Source organism: Parasteatoda tepidariorum, chromosome 12, assembly GCF_982258835.1.
Source record: "Parasteatoda tepidariorum strain Cologne lab strain chromosome 12, Ptep-v5.0, whole genome shotgun sequence".
Classification (NCBI taxonomy): Eukaryota; Metazoa; Arthropoda; class Arachnida; order Araneae; family Theridiidae; genus Parasteatoda; species Parasteatoda tepidariorum.
The window spans coordinates 13,420,276-13,441,628 of record NC_141766.1 but is presented as its reverse complement, the minus strand read 5'-3'; the positions used below and the strand labels follow the sequence as shown (position 1 = coordinate 13,441,628).

General features: G+C 30.9%; 1 protein-coding gene across 1 annotated transcript in view; it reads right to left on the bottom strand.

Annotated features, from left to right (window-relative positions):
- Window positions 1-795: 795 nt before the first annotated feature.
- Window positions 796-21,353, bottom strand: part of LOC107449501 (uncharacterized) — a 76,525-nt gene continuing 55,967 nt past the window's right edge. Inside the window, exons 5-12 of the mRNA XM_043049317.3 lie at window positions 16,659-16,914; window positions 13,161-13,310; window positions 10,751-10,817; window positions 10,396-10,442; window positions 6,867-6,945; window positions 4,994-5,171; window positions 2,904-3,038; window positions 796-1,285 (exon numbers count right to left, since the gene is read on the bottom strand). Coding sequence (XP_042905251.1) covers window positions 1,217-1,285; window positions 2,904-3,038; window positions 4,994-5,171; window positions 6,867-6,945; window positions 10,396-10,442; window positions 10,751-10,817; window positions 13,161-13,310; window positions 16,659-16,914 — 981 coding nt within the window. The 3' untranslated portion in view covers window positions 796-1,216. The remainder of the gene's footprint in view (window positions 1,286-2,903; window positions 3,039-4,993; window positions 5,172-6,866; window positions 6,946-10,395; window positions 10,443-10,750; window positions 10,818-13,160; window positions 13,311-16,658; window positions 16,915-21,353) is intronic.

Below are 21,353 nucleotides of genomic sequence, written 5' to 3'. Positions count from 1 at the left end.
CATTGGTTACGGAACATTAGACCAATCATATATATGAGAAAAAAATAAAGATTTATTCAAAACTCATGCGCAAGGAACTTTTCGAAGTTTGAATATTATCGTAAAAAACAACATTGAGAAAAAACAGTTTAACTATAAAAACAGACAGTTTACATAACCTTGTTTACAAATCTTGAAATGCTTATAACTTTGCAAAAAATGACTGAAATTGAAAAATTTTTCTTTTAAATTGTAGCTAGATACAACTATTATTTTTTGAAACAAAAATTGAAAAAAGTATAATTTGGTCGATTTTTGGGGTTTTCATCGTGAAGTGTCCCCTTAAATCAACGAACCCTGCCTATTATATTAATTCTTATTTTAATTCATGAACTTTAAGAACCGAAGGAAAGTTCAAAGACGTAGAACGTTCAACAAAGAGTACGCATCGCAAAGCATTATACATTTATAAGAAACTTCTACAAGTGAAGAAAATTACATATTCTACCAGCAAGGAAAGTGTCAGTCTTTGACTACTTTCTTTCGAATAAATCGCCATGAACATGATTTTCGAAGCTCTGTTGCCAAGGCAAATAAAAAAGCCTCAGTTTAAAGTGCCTTACACTTAAGGAAAAGCTACAATTTTAAACTATATATTTATCATCTTTGACACACAAAAATGAATTCGCAATTTATTTGACCGATTTCTTTTATTCAAAGGTAGCAAAATTGTTCTTATTGCTCTTAGTTTTAATTATGTTGCAATATTTTCTTTTTCTATATTTCAGTGTATTTTAAAACAAAAAAAGCACATCAAAAGTTCATGATATTTATTTATTCTATTTCAATATTTTATAAATAAATACATTTCAATCTTACATTTTTTTTTGGTTTTTAAATAAATATTTCGATTTATGGCTTTCAAATTAAATTATAAGCAGTACTGTAACTTACCCAGAAAAGATAAAAATTGGTGATCAAATCAATTTTTCAGATTTCTTTTTTTATAAAACAATCGTGACTACTAAGGCTTAATGTAATATTTGGACATATATGACGATGCTTTAGATAGTTATGTGTGAAATCTCTTTTTTTTAAATTCTAAAGCTTTTCTCATCTCAAGATTGGTAACATTCTTGTTATGTAAGTTCATCATCATAAAGCAAGAAATAGTTTCCTAGGTAAGTTACAGCCATTTCACACAAAAACAACTTTCACAATTTTCTCCTGATGATTGTTAGTAACGTGACATCACACATCGTTTTGATCCTGGATACCTCGATTGTGGCTCCATTTCATAATAGTTCTGAAAGTATATTAGCGTTAGGACATATTGTGATACATGATTGTTCAGCATTTGATGTAACGTTAGTATTCAATGGGAGGGGAGCAGATATTACTTACGAAAGAACGTCTTATGAGACCCAAACTCAAGTCAAAATTTTTGATGATTTTTCATTGATGGACCAACCTAATCTTTATGGTAAACATCAATAATTCCAACATGAACCATTATATTTTTAATGGTAACCGACATAAGTAACCATCACCAATGCAGGAATTCGGACTGATTTATGATGGTCCAACATAAGAATAGCAACTTATTTTGATGGTTTGTTCATGCTGAACTGTCAGAAATTTCCATCATAGTTTCTTAGAAATCAAATGCTGGAACGATCATGAACCCCCATCATAACAATGTAGGAATTCGGACTGATTTCTGATGGGCCAACATAAAAAAACACACATTGTTTTGATGGTATATTCCTGAGAAACCAACAATAATTCCCGTTAAACCATCATAGAAATGTATAGTTGGAACCATCATGGATTGTTGGTCCATGAGAATCAAACTTCTCTCAATGGTTAACCATCATTGCATTAAAGTATAATTTTCCATCATGGAATGATGGAAGTTTGTTGGCATATCAAAAACCAAGAGAGCATAATGGAAAATGTTGGATGATGGTGATCATTAAATGATGTTGGGCAATCATGAATCACACTGTAACCAACATAAGCCATCAAAATGTTTTGATGGGACCATCAAGAATTTTGACTTGGGTAGGAAAATGGATCCCTAAAAGTTTTTCTTTAATTTATCCATTAGTTTTTCTTTCCTTTCAAATTTAACAAAACACACGTATTATAATCATTATTATTTTAAAGATTTTGTTTTATAGATTAATCAATGACTTCAAGTCTTCGGAAACGACGAGTTTCTGAAATTCGCTTAAAAAGCATCTAAAATTTTATTATCTAAAGAAATATTTTTTTAACTCTACGTGAGATTGATTTTTGTCTTCAGAAACCTCGTTTAGGTCTAGAATTCTAGACGATTGAAATAGAAAATAAAATTTTCAACTTTCAACAACACCTTAAGAGAGCACATCTTACGATTGTACAAGATTGAAACCTGTTGCATACCATTCGTCAATTGTTTGACAGACTAGTAACTCGAGTATTTTTTATAACGTCTAACGGTCATAATTAAAGATGAGGATAAAATCTGCTTCGCTTACTTAGTGGAGAAAAAATGGATTAATCCATAATTATGGAATGGATAAATCAACACATAAAATGAAGCCAGGAATGATGTGTATAATGCTACCTGGCATCGGGTATATTTGAACCTTCATAAGCAAAAGACAGTGTGGGAGATCTGTTCGAGTTAATTTTGATTGCGTTTCACATATGCAGGATTGTGTGCATAATACAAAAAATGGCTAACGTATCGTCGACTTGTTCCTGTCAAGTCCACCATTTTAATAAGAAAACAGTAGGACAGTTAATATGCATTAAAAAATTAATTTGGCAAATTAAATTAAACACTTCTTCACATTTAAATCTTCCTGAGTGAAGGTTTAATGTAAGTATAATGTATCTTCACTTTTAATAATTGAAAATATAAAATGCATATTTACTGTTGGATGAGCCAGCATTTTTGAGCGAGGTCTTGTTCTGTTCTCTTCTTCGTTTGGATGTGGATAACGTAGTGTAGGAAAATTATATTGATCGTAATGAGAACTTGTTGCATTGTAAGGTAATTCCGGATTTCCCTGCAAAAATATGGCATATGTCAAATTTTCATTAATACTTTTTTCGCAATAACTCTTGAGGATTTTTGAGCTTTTTTAGGATACAATTTCTGAAACAGTCTTTAAAAAGAAGTGGTAATTGACTAAAAGAGATTTCTGTGTTTGGTTTCTCTTAAGGTAGATCTACAACCATTTTAACTTACATTGAGGGATTAATAATTAGTATAATATATATGACAATGTGATAATAGTAAAAAGGGGGACGGTGGACACTTTGAAATAGATTAAGATAGATCTACAAACATATTAACTTACATTGAGAGATTAATAATTAGTATAATATGTATGACAATATGACACTAGTAAAAAGGGGGACGGTGGACACTTTGAAATAGATTAAGATAGATCTACAAACATATTAACTTACATTGAGAGATTAATAATTAGTATAACATGTATGACAATATGGCACTAGTAAAAAGGGGGACGGTGGACACTTTGAAATAGATTAAGATAAATCTATAAACGTATTAACTTACATTGAGAGATTAATAATTAGTGTAATATGTATGACAATATGACACTAGTAAAAAGGGGGACGGTGAACACTTTGAAATAGATTAAGATAGATCTATAAACATATTAACTTACATTGAGAGATTAATAATTAGTATAATATATATGGCAATATGGCACTAGTAAAAAGGGGGACGGTGGACACTTTGAAATAGATTAAGATAGATCTACAGACATATTAACTTACATTGAGAGATTAATAATTAATATAATATATATGACAATATGGCACTAGTAAAAAGGGGGACGGTGGACACTTTGAGATAGATTAAGATGGATCTACAAGCATATTAACTTACATTGAGAGATTAATAATTAGTATAATATGTATGACAATATGACACTAGTAAAAAGGGGGACGGTGGACACTTTGAAATAGATTAAGATAGATCTACAAACATATTAACTTACATTGAGAGATTAATAATCAGTATAATATATATGACAATATGGCATTAGTAAAAAGGGGGACGGTGGACACTCTGAAATAGATTAAGATAGATCTACAAACATATTAACTTACATTGAGGGATTAATAATTAGCGTAATATATATGACAATGTGACAATAGTAAATAGGAAGGAATAGTAAAAACAGTAATTTTATATTCATGTAAATATTGTAGTGACGTAACTTTTTTTTAAAATTTAAGAGCTCGTATATTTTAGAAATGTTTGTTAGCATAAAGTAAAATGAGAAAATTAGTATTATAACATATGAAGTTATGAAATCAACTGATGAAGTTGAACTCATATATGAACTTGCCTAGAGCCTGATATAATTGGAAAATTCTTCATTATTTAAACTTATTGGTTTTTAACCCTTTTTGTGACACCAAGGGGTCCTTCCGGAAGGAAAAAAATCATTGTTATATTTTAATAAAATGCTATGATATTAAATTTTATTTGAACGTTTATGATACAAAACTAGCTTGTTGATAAGTGTAGTTAATTCCCGCTACCATTTCAAATCTAAATTTTAATTCTAAACACATAAATTTAGTTCGTTTGAAATTTTATACATTTAGTGAGAACATCTGTCAATGCTTAAAAAATATGTCTGGAAAATAATTCGTCTTAAATTAAACACCACTGCTCTGTTTAAAAGAGTTAAGGTTACTTCTCTTGCCCGGTGATTTAACAGATAATTTAACAATATTATAATCATGGATCGATACATTTACTTCCAAGTAAAATTCAGGGTATATGCTTAAATTTGATCCTTTTTACAAAGTATATGCAAATTATGCTAAGGAAGCAATAAAAACCGTATTTTAAAGAGGGGAGCTTTTTGAGAGTAAAAATCTGTCCTAAATTCCTTACTTGAAACTATAATCTCTGATAATGCTCTAAACAACTGGAATTTATTTAGTTGGACAATCAGTCCTTCAAAACACTCACCGATGTGCTTTTGACAACATCTGATATGTGAGCCCATCTCATACGATCTTCCATAGATAGATTATAGACATTCGGACTGGCGTTCAGCATGTTGCTTAAATAGGTAAAAGTTTGAGTGCTGTTGTAAGATCTGGCGGAAAGAACTTCTGCCTTTTGCTGCTCTTTTTTCCATTTTCGGCTATAAAAGAACATATAATTTTAATAAAATCTTTAATTTATTTTTACTTATTAAAAATTATTATAATTTGTGATTACATAAATTAACACTTATAATCATAATTTGGGTTTTGCAATATGAATAATTTGAAATGCACGGCTTCTACAGTCATGTTGACAATGAAAGTAAAATTACGCTTTACTTACATTTTAACACGATTTTTATCATATTTACAAAATTTGAATCGAATGAATTAACTTTATGTAATTGAAGTTTCCTAAATTTTATGTAACCCTAAAAATCTTTTTAAATACATTTAACACACATTTAAAGAAAGTTTTGAAAACTCTATGTGTAAAATTAAAATACTTGAACAACTTTTGACCTAAAGGTTAAATTTTCAATGTACTAAGATGCTGTCTTAATGGATTTCAGAATAATTTTAAACGTGTGCAGACGGTATTTTAAGTTGCTAAATCAGGTACAAAACCATACTTTCTCTCTATAAATTTTTTTTTTCAGACCGGATTCTTAACTATAGTAGTCGCAATTTAGAAAATATTGTCTCAATTGTTTAATCATAACTGTGGTCGAAAGTTTGATTCCTTTAATGCTCATTTTACTATATACATATTTCATCTAATCTTTGGAACTATTTGAGCGAAAAAAAAGTTTTTTTACACTATTATAAAACTAGCTCAAGCAAAAATAATTTTATTACTAACAAGTACGAGTTTTAAGAAACCCCAAGATGTCTGGTTGCACTAGGCTGATCTAAAACTTTGTTACCTATCTACTTTCTCATCAACCATTTTTCTCTAAGAATGCTATCTAAGTCGTTTTCCACCAGAAGCTGCAAAGTGTCTCGAAACGCTTAGCATATACGCCACTTTTAGAACTATAGCTGAAGTCGTTCTAAAATTAAGTAGGCAGTCAGTTTATATTTTGAAGAGAAAAAAGCTAATTTTAGATTTTGGTCAGTTCTCTTCTAATTCGATAATGAGTAATGTTATTTAACTCATCGACATACTTTATTTAATTTTTTTGTATGAGGGTGTCCTAAACTAACGTTAAGAGGAAAGCGGTTGAAAAATACTTCTTGCAGTAAAATAATCAAGATGTTCGATTTTTGGTTAAAAAGAAGAAATCTTTCAATGAATGGTTGCTGTTGTTCTCGTAGGCCATTAAAGCAAGGAGCGATTGTTTTTGTTTTCCAGTGGCGCCATCTATGGCCAAGAATTAGAATTATGTCACATGCATACGTCACACTCGTTTATAGGATAATTCATACATCCATTCATTCATCCACAGATACTAATTCTGACCTGAACCAGGGAATGATCAATCTTCAATGCAGTACCCCCAGAAGTATAATTTGTTATGGGAGCATGGAGGACTTCGTGACCCGACAGATTTAGCGAGCACCAGACACAATTTACTATACGAGGAGTCTTCAACCGGCTGGATTCGAACGTGAATCCAGCGCCCTGCCAACCAGTCCATACCGGCCTTCAAAGAATGGTATTTTCTCACAATCACATGCCGTAATCGGAGAATAATAACATAACGGAAAAGCAAATTAGAACGCCATCTGACGAAAATTTCTGGAACCTTGAATTTGTTGCAAAAATAAAACTTTACTGTTATAAAAACCATTAGTGTAATTTAGGTCAACCTGAAAAAAAGGTAAATAAAGAAAACAGTTATTATACTTACTTCCAAATACAAAGACAAGCAAGAGTCAATAGAATTATAATAATCGCGGCTAAAGATGCCCCCAAAGCAACTCCGAGAACTAAAATTAAATAAAGAAAATTATTATATAAATTTATGCAGTCATATTGGTAAATAATTTTAGTGTTTTCAATCGCTTTTATGTCTTCAAAAAGTATATGTGAAGAAAGTTCTCCACTGATGCTGAGAATTCAGCATTTGATTGAAATCGTAAAAATAAAAATATTTCATAAGCATTATTCCCTAAAAATTTCATAACAAAATTTTTAACGTATTTGAAAATAGAGACCCCAACCAATACTTTCTCACTAGTATTCATTATAATTTTTTCTTTTCTACACTGTGCAATAACTCCTGGGGAGAACGCGTTATTGATTTGTCGAAATGCAACAGGTCCGTCACTTTTGTGAAAAATGGACTGTTTTTCATGTATGATGTTAATAATACACTTATATAAGTTGACCACTTTCCTTGCATTGCTTTTGTGGTTCAAGTACGACGAAAAAGATTCCCTTTCTCTCGCTGAACCGAGCCGAAACCTATCCCAAACAATTATCCCACACCCAAGCTTGAAATTGTTATACCTTGTAATCATAGAAATAAGACATAAATAAAATCTTAATAATTAAAATAAAAATGAAAATATAAATGTGTGTTTGTAGAACAGTACTTCATCAGGGGACACACTGCCTGCAAACACACAGGAGCCTTTCTGTTGTTAGTGGATTTAACCAAAACAAACAGTGCCCCTAGTTTTGGTTAAACTGTTAGTTTTGTAGTTGTTAGTTAGTAAACTGCTAGTTTAACTGTTAGTTTTGGTTAAATCCACTAACAACAGAAAGGCTCCTGGATGTTTGCAGGCAGTGTGTTCCTTGATGAAGTGCTGTTCCGCAAACACACATTTATATTTTCATTTATATTTTCATTTTTACTTTAATTATTAAGATTTTATTTATGTCTTATTTCTATTTTACATAAAACAAATTTGGTTCCAATTTGACTTAATGATTTAAAGTTTCAATATGTTTATTTACCTCTTATGTATCAATATTGACTAAGTTAATTGAATTGATTTTATGATTAGATTACCTTGTAACCGTAGTCCCCGCCACGGGTTCAGACGAATGACTAGGGGAGTTCTTACTTTAGACAAACTACACTGGTGTGCAAAACTTAAGCAACAAGTGCGTTTTTTGTCATAACTCTACAAGAAATCATCCGATTGACATTAAATTTGAATATGATGTACATTATTTTGTACTTAAACGATGGTAAAGGAATAATGGCACAGAAATGAATATAAAGCTTAAAGTAGGGTATGGAACAAAAAAAGGCTTTATTTGACATATAGTGGCGTTACACATGATTGCCCGAAGAAGCGTAAGTACAACTGGCAGATGTTCCCTAGTATGGGATATGCCCTCCCCTTACTGTAATTGTTGCTTGGCATCGTCTCTCCATGCTAAGCACCAGATTATCCAGGAGTTCTTGGGGTAAAAGTCTCCATTCCTCCTTTTACGCATCTTTCAGCTGATGGGTGTTACCAGGAGGATACTGTCGTGTCGCAAGACGTCTCCCTAATGCATCCCACACATGCTCTATGGGATTTAGATCTGGAGAGTAAGCTGGCCAATCCATTCGTGTGATATCTTCACTTTCCAGTAGCTCTTGAACATTAGCAGTACGGTGTGGCCGGGCATTGTCATCCATAAAAATAAAGTCTGGTTCAATGGCCCCTCGGAACAGACGCACATGGGGTAGGATTACCTCATTGCAGTAGCGGTCTCCAGTTATAGAACCTCGGTCGAAGATCTGAAGCTCAGTCCGCCCGTTCAACATAATGCCACCCCAGACGACAGCTCCAGGACCACCGTAACGATCTCTTTCCGCGATGTTATTGGGATGAAATCAAGCTCCAACCTCTCTCCAGATCAACTGACGTTGAGAATCGCTTGTAGCACTAAAACGACTCTCATCTGTGAAGAGGACGCGACTCCATTGATGAGGTGTCCAGGTTTCGTGCTCTCTGCACCACTCTAAACTGTGCCGCCGATGGCTAACTTTTAAAGGTATGCAGCGTTCAGGACGTCTAGCAAATAAGCCACCTTTGTGGAGGCGTCTGTCCACTGTAAATCTTGATACTTGTCGTCCTGTCTGCTGTGCACAGTTGCTGAGATATGGCGCTCGCTGACTGAAAACGGTTTCTTTTCACCTGGATGACAATGTAACGGTCATCTCTTGGTGTTGTTTTCCTTGGACAGCCACCACCAACCTTCCGAACAGCTAGTAGCAGTAGTTTTAAAGGCATTCCAAGCACGGGAAACAACACTTTTGTTGATCCCGAACTCTTCGGCGACACTGGTCACACTACGTCCCTCCCCAAGCTTCCCAAACATTCTTCCTCGAGTAAAGTCGTCTAAATGATTTCTTGAAGACATGTTTCATAAAACAAATCACTTGCACTTGCAGCGAATGCCTTTAACTACGGTGTTCTTCATCCTTTTATCACAGCTTTGACCTGCGCGCCGACCCACAAGGTTTACGTACACTTACATCACCTACGACGCTTTATTTCTAAAATTTGCATACAAATAATCTTTCTACTGAATTACGTGCATATTATACTGTAATTTCATGGCTATCTAATAATTTGCTGGGGAGCTGTGGCCGAAAAACCACTTGTTGCTTAAGTTTTGCACACCATTGTATAAGACTATGGACATTTTATTTTAACTTAATTATCAGAAGAAATAATTGTGTAATTTCGTTAAATCCTTGAGCTCCCCTAGTTGTTTTGAGCAATGTATTTCAACAATTGAGTGACCTGATTGTAATAAAAAGTTTCTAATTTTTTTACATGGTCAGTTTCTGAAGGGTTTAAAATAGCATTTAATAATACTACTATCATAATCTTTGAATAAAGAATCTCAAGGTTACACCCTATTCTATGTCAGTTAATATAGTTACACTAAATAGTAGCACAGTACAGAACCCGTTATCCGGAAATCAGAAAACCGGAAAATCAAAAAACCGGAACGAAATTCGATAAATTTTCCCACCATTTTTTATAGGATTAAGATTATAGGATTTTTCTTTCTTTTTTGAAAGATGTTTACCATACCATCATTTTAGAAATAATCATTACTGTATTACTTCATCGTTTTTTCTTCTTTTTAAGATTATTTCCTAATATTTTTTTTAGTTGGGTTTAACAATAAAAAAACGGCTTTTTGTACCGATTCAGAAAACCGGAAAAATCAGTTATCCGGAATAGCGATGGTCCCGATCATTCCGGATAATCGGTTCCCTATGTATATCTTTGTTACATTAAATGCAGTTGCACTAAATAGCAGTAAGTTTTAGCAGGATGTTTGAGTAGCACGATTTGTCGAAATTATGGTAACTATTCTATTTACAAAGACAAATAGGATAGGGTCAAAGGTTTAAAAATGTTATTGAATTGAATTTAGAATTAAAAGTGTCCATAAGTAAAGTATTGATTGATTATTACCTTCTCCATCTATTTCGCACCGGTTTCCAATGTAATTACCTTGGCACCTACATAGAGAAATGCATATTAATAAAAATCATAGTATGTTATTTAAGAAATGCTCTTATAAACAAAACATTCTCTTATTTAAAGTCTTGGCAAAATACTTACAAAACCTGTTATATCATTCATTAACACATTGCTTAGTGTATCACTAAGCGATTCGTGTTTACATTTTATCTTGAATAACAAACGATTTAAAGATAATTTTAAATGGAAAATAAATAGAAGAGTTATTACGAGTCTACATTTATTGTAAAAACACTGAATAATATTTTAAATTGAAAAAATTTATGCAATGAAAGATAGCACTTACTTGCACAATTTTTGTTCTCGCTCGACATAACACTGGCCATGATAATTACAGTATTCAGATGAACATGCTAAAAAAGGTTAAAATTTCTTTTATATAATCTCTTATATTTTTACAAACTTAAAAAGTTGTTTCTTAATTTAATTTGGTTTGCTTGTTACAAGAAAAATTTTGCTTAATAAGAAAAGATATTGAAATATTCAACTTTTTTTGTTCAACGAGAGTTGAACATATAAAAGGTTGACAAATTTTTCTATTGAATTTTGTAATTGATTTGAGCCCTTCTTCGCTTAGTGTAAATTTGATGAATTCTATTTTCTAATAAGTCCAACTTAAAAAAGAATTTATTTCTTTTTTTTGCAAATAAAACTCACTAAGTAATTTAGTCTTGCGAAAATTGTTAGCAAAGGAATTCGTTATAGACTCATAATTTTGGAAATGTGTTTCAATTTAGTTTCGGAGTAAAAGCATATTAAAGATTTTTCGATCGAAGGGAAAAATTATAATTCTCTGCGTACTCAAGTATATAAAGGCAATTAAATATATAAAACTTTTGACCATTTTAAAATTTCGGAGTTATTAAAAGTGTTTTTTTACACAATCCCGAATGGTTCATAAAAATTACATCTTTTGCTTCAAAATAATCAAAGTTATTGCGTCATAAAAGAGGAGAATCTTTCTGTGTGCTTTTTGTATACCTCTTTAATTATAAAATATTTTACAATATATCTCTTAGTTTACTCTTGGTATTTGTTTTTTTTTTTTGAATTTTTAAAAAGTCGTATTTTTAAATTTTATTTCTCAAGAACTATTCAACCGATTTTGTTCAAATTTTTAATTTTGCCTTTCAGAATTGCAATCTTTAAAAAGATGCAAGAAATTATATACCTTACTATTCAAAAATTTTCAGACTGTTGTCAAATAAAATAAAAAAAAATATTAATAGTTATTAAAAGTTATATTTGCATGGAATTATATTTATGTAAATGAGTTTGAGAATTGAGAGCAAAAATTTTTCAATTCTCTTGAAAATTTCTCAGATATCGCGAAATACGCAAAAAGTAAAATTAACATTAAGGGGTCCAAAATTTGAACCTCTCTCCTTTCCAAACTATTGAACCATATTTTCCAGATTGCGGCTACTTCCTACATCTTGGAAGTCAGAAATTCGAGTCCGTCGAAAAAAAGGTATGTCTATTCAGAAAAAGCACATTTTTGTGTCTAATTTCGTAACTTAAAATATCGTCTGCTGTAATTAGTTAGCATATTTGAGGCATAATTGCCCCTCGAAACTTTAAGAATGAGTCCTAAAACGTGAAAATCCTATCATTAGATCAAAAGCTATTCACTGTGGTCCGTTTTTCATTTTGTGCATTGTACTACATACACTGATTCTCTAAAGCAGGGCTGTCCAACTGCAAGGAGCCCACGGGCCAGAATTCCGGTCACTGATCACCTGGCGGGCCGCAGTTTGAAAAAATTGAACAATAACCTCTTATGTCTTATACAACAACAATTAATAGTTGAATTATGAATTATGAATTATAAAACAATGGAACAGAAGGATTATAAAACAATTTGCTTACATTTTAATGGGAAAACTTTGAATAAGAAGTTGGCGGGCCGCACAATATGTGTTGGAGGGCCGCCAGTTGGACAGCCCTTCTCTAAAGCATCGCCTCAGTGGGAGTGGAATAGATTAAAGGTGTTGTATCAAATAATTCTACATATTCATTTTATTGAGTTATAGCACGATGCATAACATTGAGTTATTCTAATAAAAATCTAAAAATTCACCTCTTAAAAATATTTAAGTGCCAGTAAATTGGCTCAAGCAAAAATATTTTACTTCGCCCATAAAAGATTTGAACTACATATTATAGTTTTCTCTTAACACGAATCTGATTATGGTGTTTCATAGCACTTCCAAGGATGACGTCATAAGTTATCGAGGGCCTCTTGGTGGCTATGAATAAATACTATCAACAGGGGGGATTGGACTCAGATCGCGAGGCGATCCGAAATAAACTACATAGCAAGCAGATCCAAGAACTACAGCACCACCGATCCGAAAAAAACTACATAGCAACTACTGAGAGTTGGTGCGTGATGCGAAGTAGGATGTAAAGCCTCCTAATTTGTAAAATCATTTTAAATTAATTAATTCAAATTAAATAATTCAAATAATATTAAAATTAATTAATTCAAAAAATTAATTAGATCAAATTACATTATTTTGAGAAATTATATTAAAAGTTATAAAATAAAATATATTACATATTGTTAGCGATATTTTCATTATTCAGTTATATTTTGATTAGCGTATATAAATTTCAAAATTAATTTTAATGTTGCAAACTTAAATTGTTTCGCAAAGTGTGATCTGAAAAGAAGCATTAAAATGAATACTTACCTAAACATCTTCTTCCACTAAGTCGTTCATCATGAATAAATGGATCAACATATCCTGGTTTGCATTTGCATAGAAATGTTCCGAAAATATTATAACAAGTACCATCATCTGAGCAGTCGTTTAAATTGAAATCAGAGCACTCATTAACATCTAACAAATAGAATAGTAAAATTTGTGACAAAATTCAACTAGTATCAACTAATATTCCCTTAATATTTATTATAAATTGTTACATTCAGGTCGGAAATTTTGTTCCAAATTATTTGCTACATTTCAAATCATAATAACTCCTGAAGTCATAAATAACTTCCAATGCAGCTTAGTAGATGTACGCCAGAAAAATATAACTATTACAAAATGTGGTATACTGGGTGTTATAACTCCAATGTGAAGTATTGTGTGGCTTTGAGGAGAGCTGCTCCAGACTAAAAGTCTGGGGCTGTATGCTGTAATGGTAATAAGCGAGAGCACATTTCTATTGGGGGTGCAATGGAGAAATGAAGGGGTTGATTGGTTTACTCACGCCCACCTATGCCAGGATGGTGACAAAACTATTAATCTCACACCCCTATTCGAAGTGACTTTTCCTCGTAACCATGGTACCCGCCACGATGCGAGACTGGTGTCAGGAGGAGTTCCCCTGAAAGTCGCACTATAATGAGCTTAGCCTTATAAATGCATTTACGAAAACTGCTAATAAATGCATAACCAAGTAAATGGATAACCTAATAAATGCATGCACTAATGCCATACTGTAACTGTAATTGTGAATAATATAGGAAATACCCTATAAGAGGAAATGAAGACGCTGTATTACAATTTTTACTGCAACTTTTGAAAAACGATAAACTGAGCCAAGGTGCAATGAAAGCTGCAGCAATGTTCACCGTAGTAAAATATCCCGTTTTTGGACATCAAAGATAAATGAATTTACAATGTAAGTTCTCAAGTTATTGGTAAATGTGGAAGAAATTTTTCTTTCTTTCTTCTAAGCAATTAAGCAAAATCAATTCAATACAGGCCAGCACCGTCATGTGGCAAGTTTTTGACACATGACGGTTTTTACCGGTTTATACCATGGTTTTTACCGTCATGTCAAAAACCCCTCAGTCAAAAACGTCTAAAACTGTCAAAAACTCATAGTTTTGGTAAAATAATTTTGAATCTTCTCGAATTTTGGACTCATCAATACTAAACTTAGAAATCGACTGGGCAATGAAAAATGCGCAAAATTAGTCACTTGCTATCGGATGCTTCGGCACACTGACCCCAACTACTGAACATGTAATTTTGTTTGTAATTAAATTTTGATTAATGTGCTTTTTCAACTGAATAAAAGTTTTTAACTTGACAAAATAACAGTAATTCTTGACTTAGAGTTTGTTAGTAGTTACAAGTTTTGTTTAGCTTATTTCTAATGTTTAAGAAATGCCAAATTTTAAATTCTTCTTTTTAGTTCTTGAATTCATGAATAGTTCCAAGCTTTTTTGTTTGTTTATTTCTAACAATTAAGAAGTGCAAAATTTTGAGTCCTTTGCAAATCAAGCTATAATGATAAAAATAAGTACACATTATTTTCAATAAGTATATTACAATATTTCTGTATGAATGTATATCCTTCTATAAGAATACGTGTATATAGTTGCAAAGCAAAATCATTTACAACTTTCATTTATAAAGGCAATTATGTGAAAATAATATATTGTCATCTATATGCCATAAATTAAAGAAAACAGTAGGTTTTGGACGGTAAAAACCCAACCCTGATGTATATATATATATATATATATATATATATATATATATATATATATATATATATATATATATATATATATATATATATACATACATACATACATACATACATATATATATATATATATATATATATATATATATATATATATATATATATATATATATATATATATATATATATATATATATATATACATACATACATACATACATACATACATACATACATACATATATATATATATATATATATATATATATATATATATATATATATATATATATATATATATATATATATATGATCGTGGCGGTGAAGCGCCGTCGGCGATGTGATCTGCCGGTGAAGTGTATGACGGCCCTCTATTCGCTAGCTGAAATGTAAAAATCCTGAACTTTACGGGGTGAAACTTATTTAAACAAAAGTTGTGGCTAAATCAGAGAACTTGCTTTGGTACACATAGGAGAACGAGAATTTCCGTTTTCTGGAGAATTTACACTAGCTTTTTGTGATATTCCATAAATAACTCCTGTTTTTACGAGAAAATTTCTTGAAATCTGTAGTAAGTTTTATGTGCTTCTATTTTTGACTCATTGTTTATTATTTTGTATTCATTGTTTTGACTTATTGTTGTTACTTATTGTGGAGATATGCAAAACTGCCATCTCAATATTTAAAGAGGTTGGACAATTTATGTGTTTTGTTCAAGTAGCGGAAAAACTATCATAAAATTAACTTTAAATATATTCCTATAAATCGAAGCAAATTGGCAAGTATGGATCTATGATATTTGAACTATTTCGATTTGTTTTTGTTAGAAATAACGTATTTGTTGTTACCTGCAATATAACTAATTTGCAAGTTATGCATTTAGTACTCACTAGTGTAGAGGTAGCAGATTCAAATCCCAGCGTAACATTAGGTGTATTTATGTGAAGTCCTTCGCTAAATTATGCCATTTATTCTTCAATTGAGTTTCTAAGCTATAGTTTATACACATAAGAACAGGCTTTTACGTACTGGCTTGCATATGAATGAGTTACAATAAAATAAATAAAACTGTGAAGAAAAAAATAAATTGCAGCTACAGTGGTAATTTTGTTACCACTTCTTTAAATTTTGTCTATAAAAGACAAACTGAGCTTATAAAGAAAAACATTGACTCCTATTATTCAATGATTTTTGAGCTAGCTTATTTTTAAGTAAAAATTTTTCTGGCGAATTTTATAATGAGGAATTAATTTTTAAAAAAAGAGAACATTAAAAGTGTTTGAGACGGTAGATGCATTATCGATCAGTAGCGAAACTAATTATTGAATAGTATTTTCTGAATACATTTTATTTGCTTAAAATAATTGTTCATTATTATTTATAATAAAAAATAATAAAAAAAGAATAATAAAAAATGATATATAAAATATAATATATAAAATATAATATTTTTTTTTATTATTCATAAATTTTTTTTATTATGAATAATAAAAAAAAGAAGCTTAGAATTATAGCAAGAGTTCAGAATTTAAGGGATTGTAGGAAGAGCTTAGTGGACTTATTAATCAGGGAAAATAACCAAGAGGTGCATCATTATGTTTGAGCTATTATGGATTAGTTTTGACTTCAAATTAGGTAATTAACCTAATAAATAAAATATCCCTTTTTCTTAACCTGAATGTCTTCATCCACTTAGCTCTTCATAAATGATTAAATTTGGAAGATTTATTCATAAGAAATAATACCTTCTATGGCAGTAATGGGACTCATTGGACCTTCAACAAAGAGTCTGCTGTCACCAATATTTTGATTTTTTCTTTTTATTGCTTCGCCAATTTCTTGTCTTAATCGGATTCTAACAGACTGGGCTCTAGTAGATTCTTTTTCTTCCAAGAAAATTGTACTGTTAGCAATAAGCTTTCCACCGATTGGATAAAACATGTTCACTGTCATTCCGTAAAATTGTCGAGAAAAGGCAGTTTTTCCAAAGAGAGTGGTAAGCTGAAGTAAAAATAACAAGAAATCATTTCAACAAACGATATTAAAATGATTTGGGCAATATAATAATAAGCCATAATTGCCTAGGAATAAAAAAAAACAAGATTTTTGGCTGCAATGAGATGTTTTTGAGCTGTTTTCTAGGTTTTTTCTGAGCGATATAAACTGGTAGATTACTGGAAACATTGATGCGCATTGTAAATGTAACAATTGCTGCGCTCTTATGAAACTCAAAAGTCTCGTTTTATAATATTTAATTATCTTACACTAAAATGTACACAGTAAGCTTATATCGACAATAGTGAGAGTATCTCAATTAATATTTTTGACCTTCCAATTTTTTATATTGCGAAATGGAGCCGCAAAAAGGAAGAGTCTTATCTAAATATGTGCTCCTCTTAGTTTGGAAGGTTTTGAATTGAAGATAAAATACGCTATATAACGATTTTAAAAATATACCTCCCTAAATTATTAAAAATTATAAACAAATTATAAACCTCCCTAAATTATTAAAAATTATAAACAAAATTCCTCTCATTATTAAAAATTATCCCTAAAAATGCTATTTTTCAGTTATAAAACCTTTAAAAAAAGTTTTCCGTAAAATGGCACGTCTTATGTAAGGAGTTCCCTCCAGTACGGATTGCTTTTCACCTCCGATTTTTTTAAAGAAAACTTTTTTGTAATTATAAAATCTGCAAAGAAAATGAAGAAAAGTTCTTGTAAGAAAAAGGAGAGCAAGTAAAAGTTTTTTTAAAAAAAAATTACCTTCATTTATTAAAAAATGTATGTATAACTCACACGTTACAAAAAGGCTAATGATGAGTGCAATAAGTACTTTTACCTATTTGGAAGGCAGGGATAGCCTGGTCGGTAGGGTGCTGGGCCCATGTTCGAGAGTTCGAACCCCGCCGGCCGAAGACTCCCCGTGTAGTAAAGTGACTGATGCATGTTAAATCTGTCGAGTCTTAAAAGTTATCCATGTTCCCATAACAAATCAATACCTCTGGGGGTATTGGATTGTAGATCGATCGTTCTCTGATTCAGGTCAAAATTACGATCTGTGGATGAATGAATGGGTGTATGAATGGGTCCGCCCTATAAACGGGTGTGACGTTTGGTGTGGCAGAAGTCGAATTCTTGGCCATAGATGGCACCACTGGAAAATAAGAACAATCGCACCCCCTCTGCCTAAACAGGTATACGTCAACAACAACAACAACCTATTGGGATCATAATGGTTTCAAAACACGTAAAATTTTCAAAATTTTTTGTCAATCTCGTGTAAATATATAAATAGTTGCATATGTTTTCTTTCTGCGTTAATGTTAATATTATTTTGACCCCTGCAATTATTTTTTTATTCTAATCTAGTTTAATCACAATTATGATTAATTTTCTATTTAATTCCTTATATATTCAACCTACTGGTTTCCCACTCATAACTTTACTATTTGGTGCTTGGTACCCCCTCTCCTCCCAATTCTAATCCCACTTCACACTCTCCCCCGTTATGTGTCTCAAAAATCCTACGAATCAGTGAATGCCCCTTAGCGGCAGCGAACTCAGAATTTGAGAACATGTTCCAATGAAAGTTCTCTAAACAAGATGAAGATCTTCACCTTACTGATCAATGAGGCATAATATTCAGTTTTTTACCCGTCTATTATTTGGTAACATCACGAACTTTCGGAAATTTTTCATCCATAACCTAGTGCCATGGAACGACAGAACGCCACGGGCGACTAAGAAAGTCAGAAGTAGTTTACAGAAATTCTTTTTTGATTTATTTAATCTATTTAATTAATCAGTAGTAACTACTACCATGACTTGCAAATCATTTATATTTAAAACAAAAACATTCTTTACATTCAATAGTAAAATGAAAAAAACTAGGCTGGAAAGAGTTGTTAATTTAATAGATCTCTAACCACGATTTACAATATTAGTCGCCCGTGCAGTACTGTTTGTAAGATTACATTATCATCGGTTGGTTGAGACTTTCATTTAGCAAAGGAAGGAAATCATTGATATTTAAATTTCGTTAAATGAATTTACATTTATTCTAGTATTTCCGGATACATTCAAGATGGTCGCCCCAATCAGGTTTAGAGAACGTACGGTATTTTAGAATTTTGTGAGAGCTTTTCTGACAAAACTATACTAATACAATTTTGTGATTAGCATTTTTAAAAGAGTAGCTTAGTGTTATACCTTTGTTAGCCTTCAAATTTTTGAGAAATAAATCTTTCTGTTGTTGTTGCATAATTTACGTAAAGAAAATTTTTTAGCTTCATCAAAAGCAATTTTCGTTTAATTAAACAAAAATAAAAGTAAATTTTTAAAATTCTAAACGTAAGAAAATGTTGAATTTCAAATTGCCGAGAATATAATCTTACTGTTAAATTTTTTCAGAAAAAATCCGTAACAGTTTTAAAAATTTTCAAGTAGAATTTTTCTTAATCTAATAAAGCAAAACTTTTATTTCTCAACTTTTGTGAAAGTATGCTGTAAAATAATACTCTATTATCAAAAGTTTATTAAGATAAAAATTTTTCCGAAATTAGGAATCTAAAATTTGAGATAAAATGTCGAACACTTTTGAGATTTTAAACAATATTCTCAGAATACTGTAAACCGCTCGTAATTTAGATTATTTACGGAATTCATATTTTAAATAGAGCCAGGACAACTATTTTTTAAACGCTTTCACTGCTTAACTTGAGTATTGTTTAAATACTAATTAAGCATTTAATTTGATCCCTTATTTTGAATAATAGTTGTATTTTATAATTTACTTTTTTATATAGAAATAGGTTCTGTTCCTTTTCCCTCCCTTCTAGAAAATTTCAAGGTCATTTTTTTAAGGTGAAAGAAAAGTTGGGGATTTATCTAAGGAAAGCTATAACACACCAAAGTTTGCTGTATTATTAGAATATCGCTGCAATGTTGTGAACATGCTTTCGTTTCCATGGATACAGAGTACACAGGGGGTACAGTCCTTTGTACACAGGGCTCGTACAACCCTTAAAAAGTGGTAATAAAATTAAGAGAATAATACGTTTTCGGATAAGTTTGCACTCACCAATATTCTTAATAGTTACAAATAAATTTTGAAATGTGAAGTATAAAGTTAATAAAACTAAATTTGTAACGTTTTTATTAGAAAATTACCAGCAATTTTTTAATATTCTAAGGACAGTACGAATAGAAGACCTGATAATGTTGCGCTGGCAAAAACATTTGTATATTTATCTCAATCTTAAATTTTTAAATTTTTTAAAAAAATTTTTGTATTATTTTTTTTAGTGGTAGCAAAATTGAGAAAAAATATAAATGTTTTAAATTATTCGTACTACCAAAACAGAATTTAAGTTTTAAATTATTCATATATCAAAACAGAATTTAAGTTTTAAATTATTCATATATCAAAACAATTTTCAATTTAAAGGAAATTTATGTTGGTGTTAAAATCTTTGCAAACATTTATTTGATTGTAGTGTATCTACCATTACAAAAATGCAATTCCAATTCACTAGTATATAAGACATGTTAATTCGATTCTAACGTAAGGGTTTATTTTCATAGATGAAGTTTGACATTGTCGAAAACTATTCTTCTCCCATTAGTGATTTGGACATACCTTTTCATAGATGAAGGTTGACATGTCTTATATACTAGTGAATTGGAATTGTATTTTTGTAGTGGTAGATGCACTACATGATGCTCAAATGGAAGTTGAAAGTTATTTAGTAAGCTTGAGAAAATTCAGCAACTACTTTTCGTTCTTTTCCAGATCGGGGCAGTCCTGTCAATAATTTTCAATACTACTTTAAATATTGTGGGTTGGCCGCTATGTTATTGAATTAAATTTTGTATAAATTAAGTGAATATTTTCTTCCACTGATATGCTTGCCATTTATGCTTTTAGTGGTTGGCAATGCTGTTATATTTTTAAGAGCTTTTTAGTTTTTAAGTGTTTTCATATTTCTTAATAATTATCACTTTTGATAATTGGGATATTTTTTAAAAATGTTTCATACTTTCTTAACAATTATTGAATGAAAAAATATCAGCTATAATGTAAATGCCAGGCCTGCCAACTTTCTACGCTTTTTGGAATTTTTTTTTCTAGTGGTAGCTAAGTTTATGTTCAATGTATTATTTTTTCTTTTATACATTTGATTTAAAGTTATTTTTCACACCACTTCTCGATTCGAAAGATTATAAAATAAGCCACTTTCAGCCTGCCAACTACTAAGCATTTAGCTAAATATTTTATCGAGCGGTAGACATTGTAAAACCAAAGCTTTCAGAACTTTTGGTAATTTTGCTAACATTTTAAAAACCTCACCACGAAAGAGCTAGAATAAAATAGCATTTCATATGAACTTTTGAATCATTTATAAGTAGTGGTGTGGAAAATTAGTTCAAGTGAACTA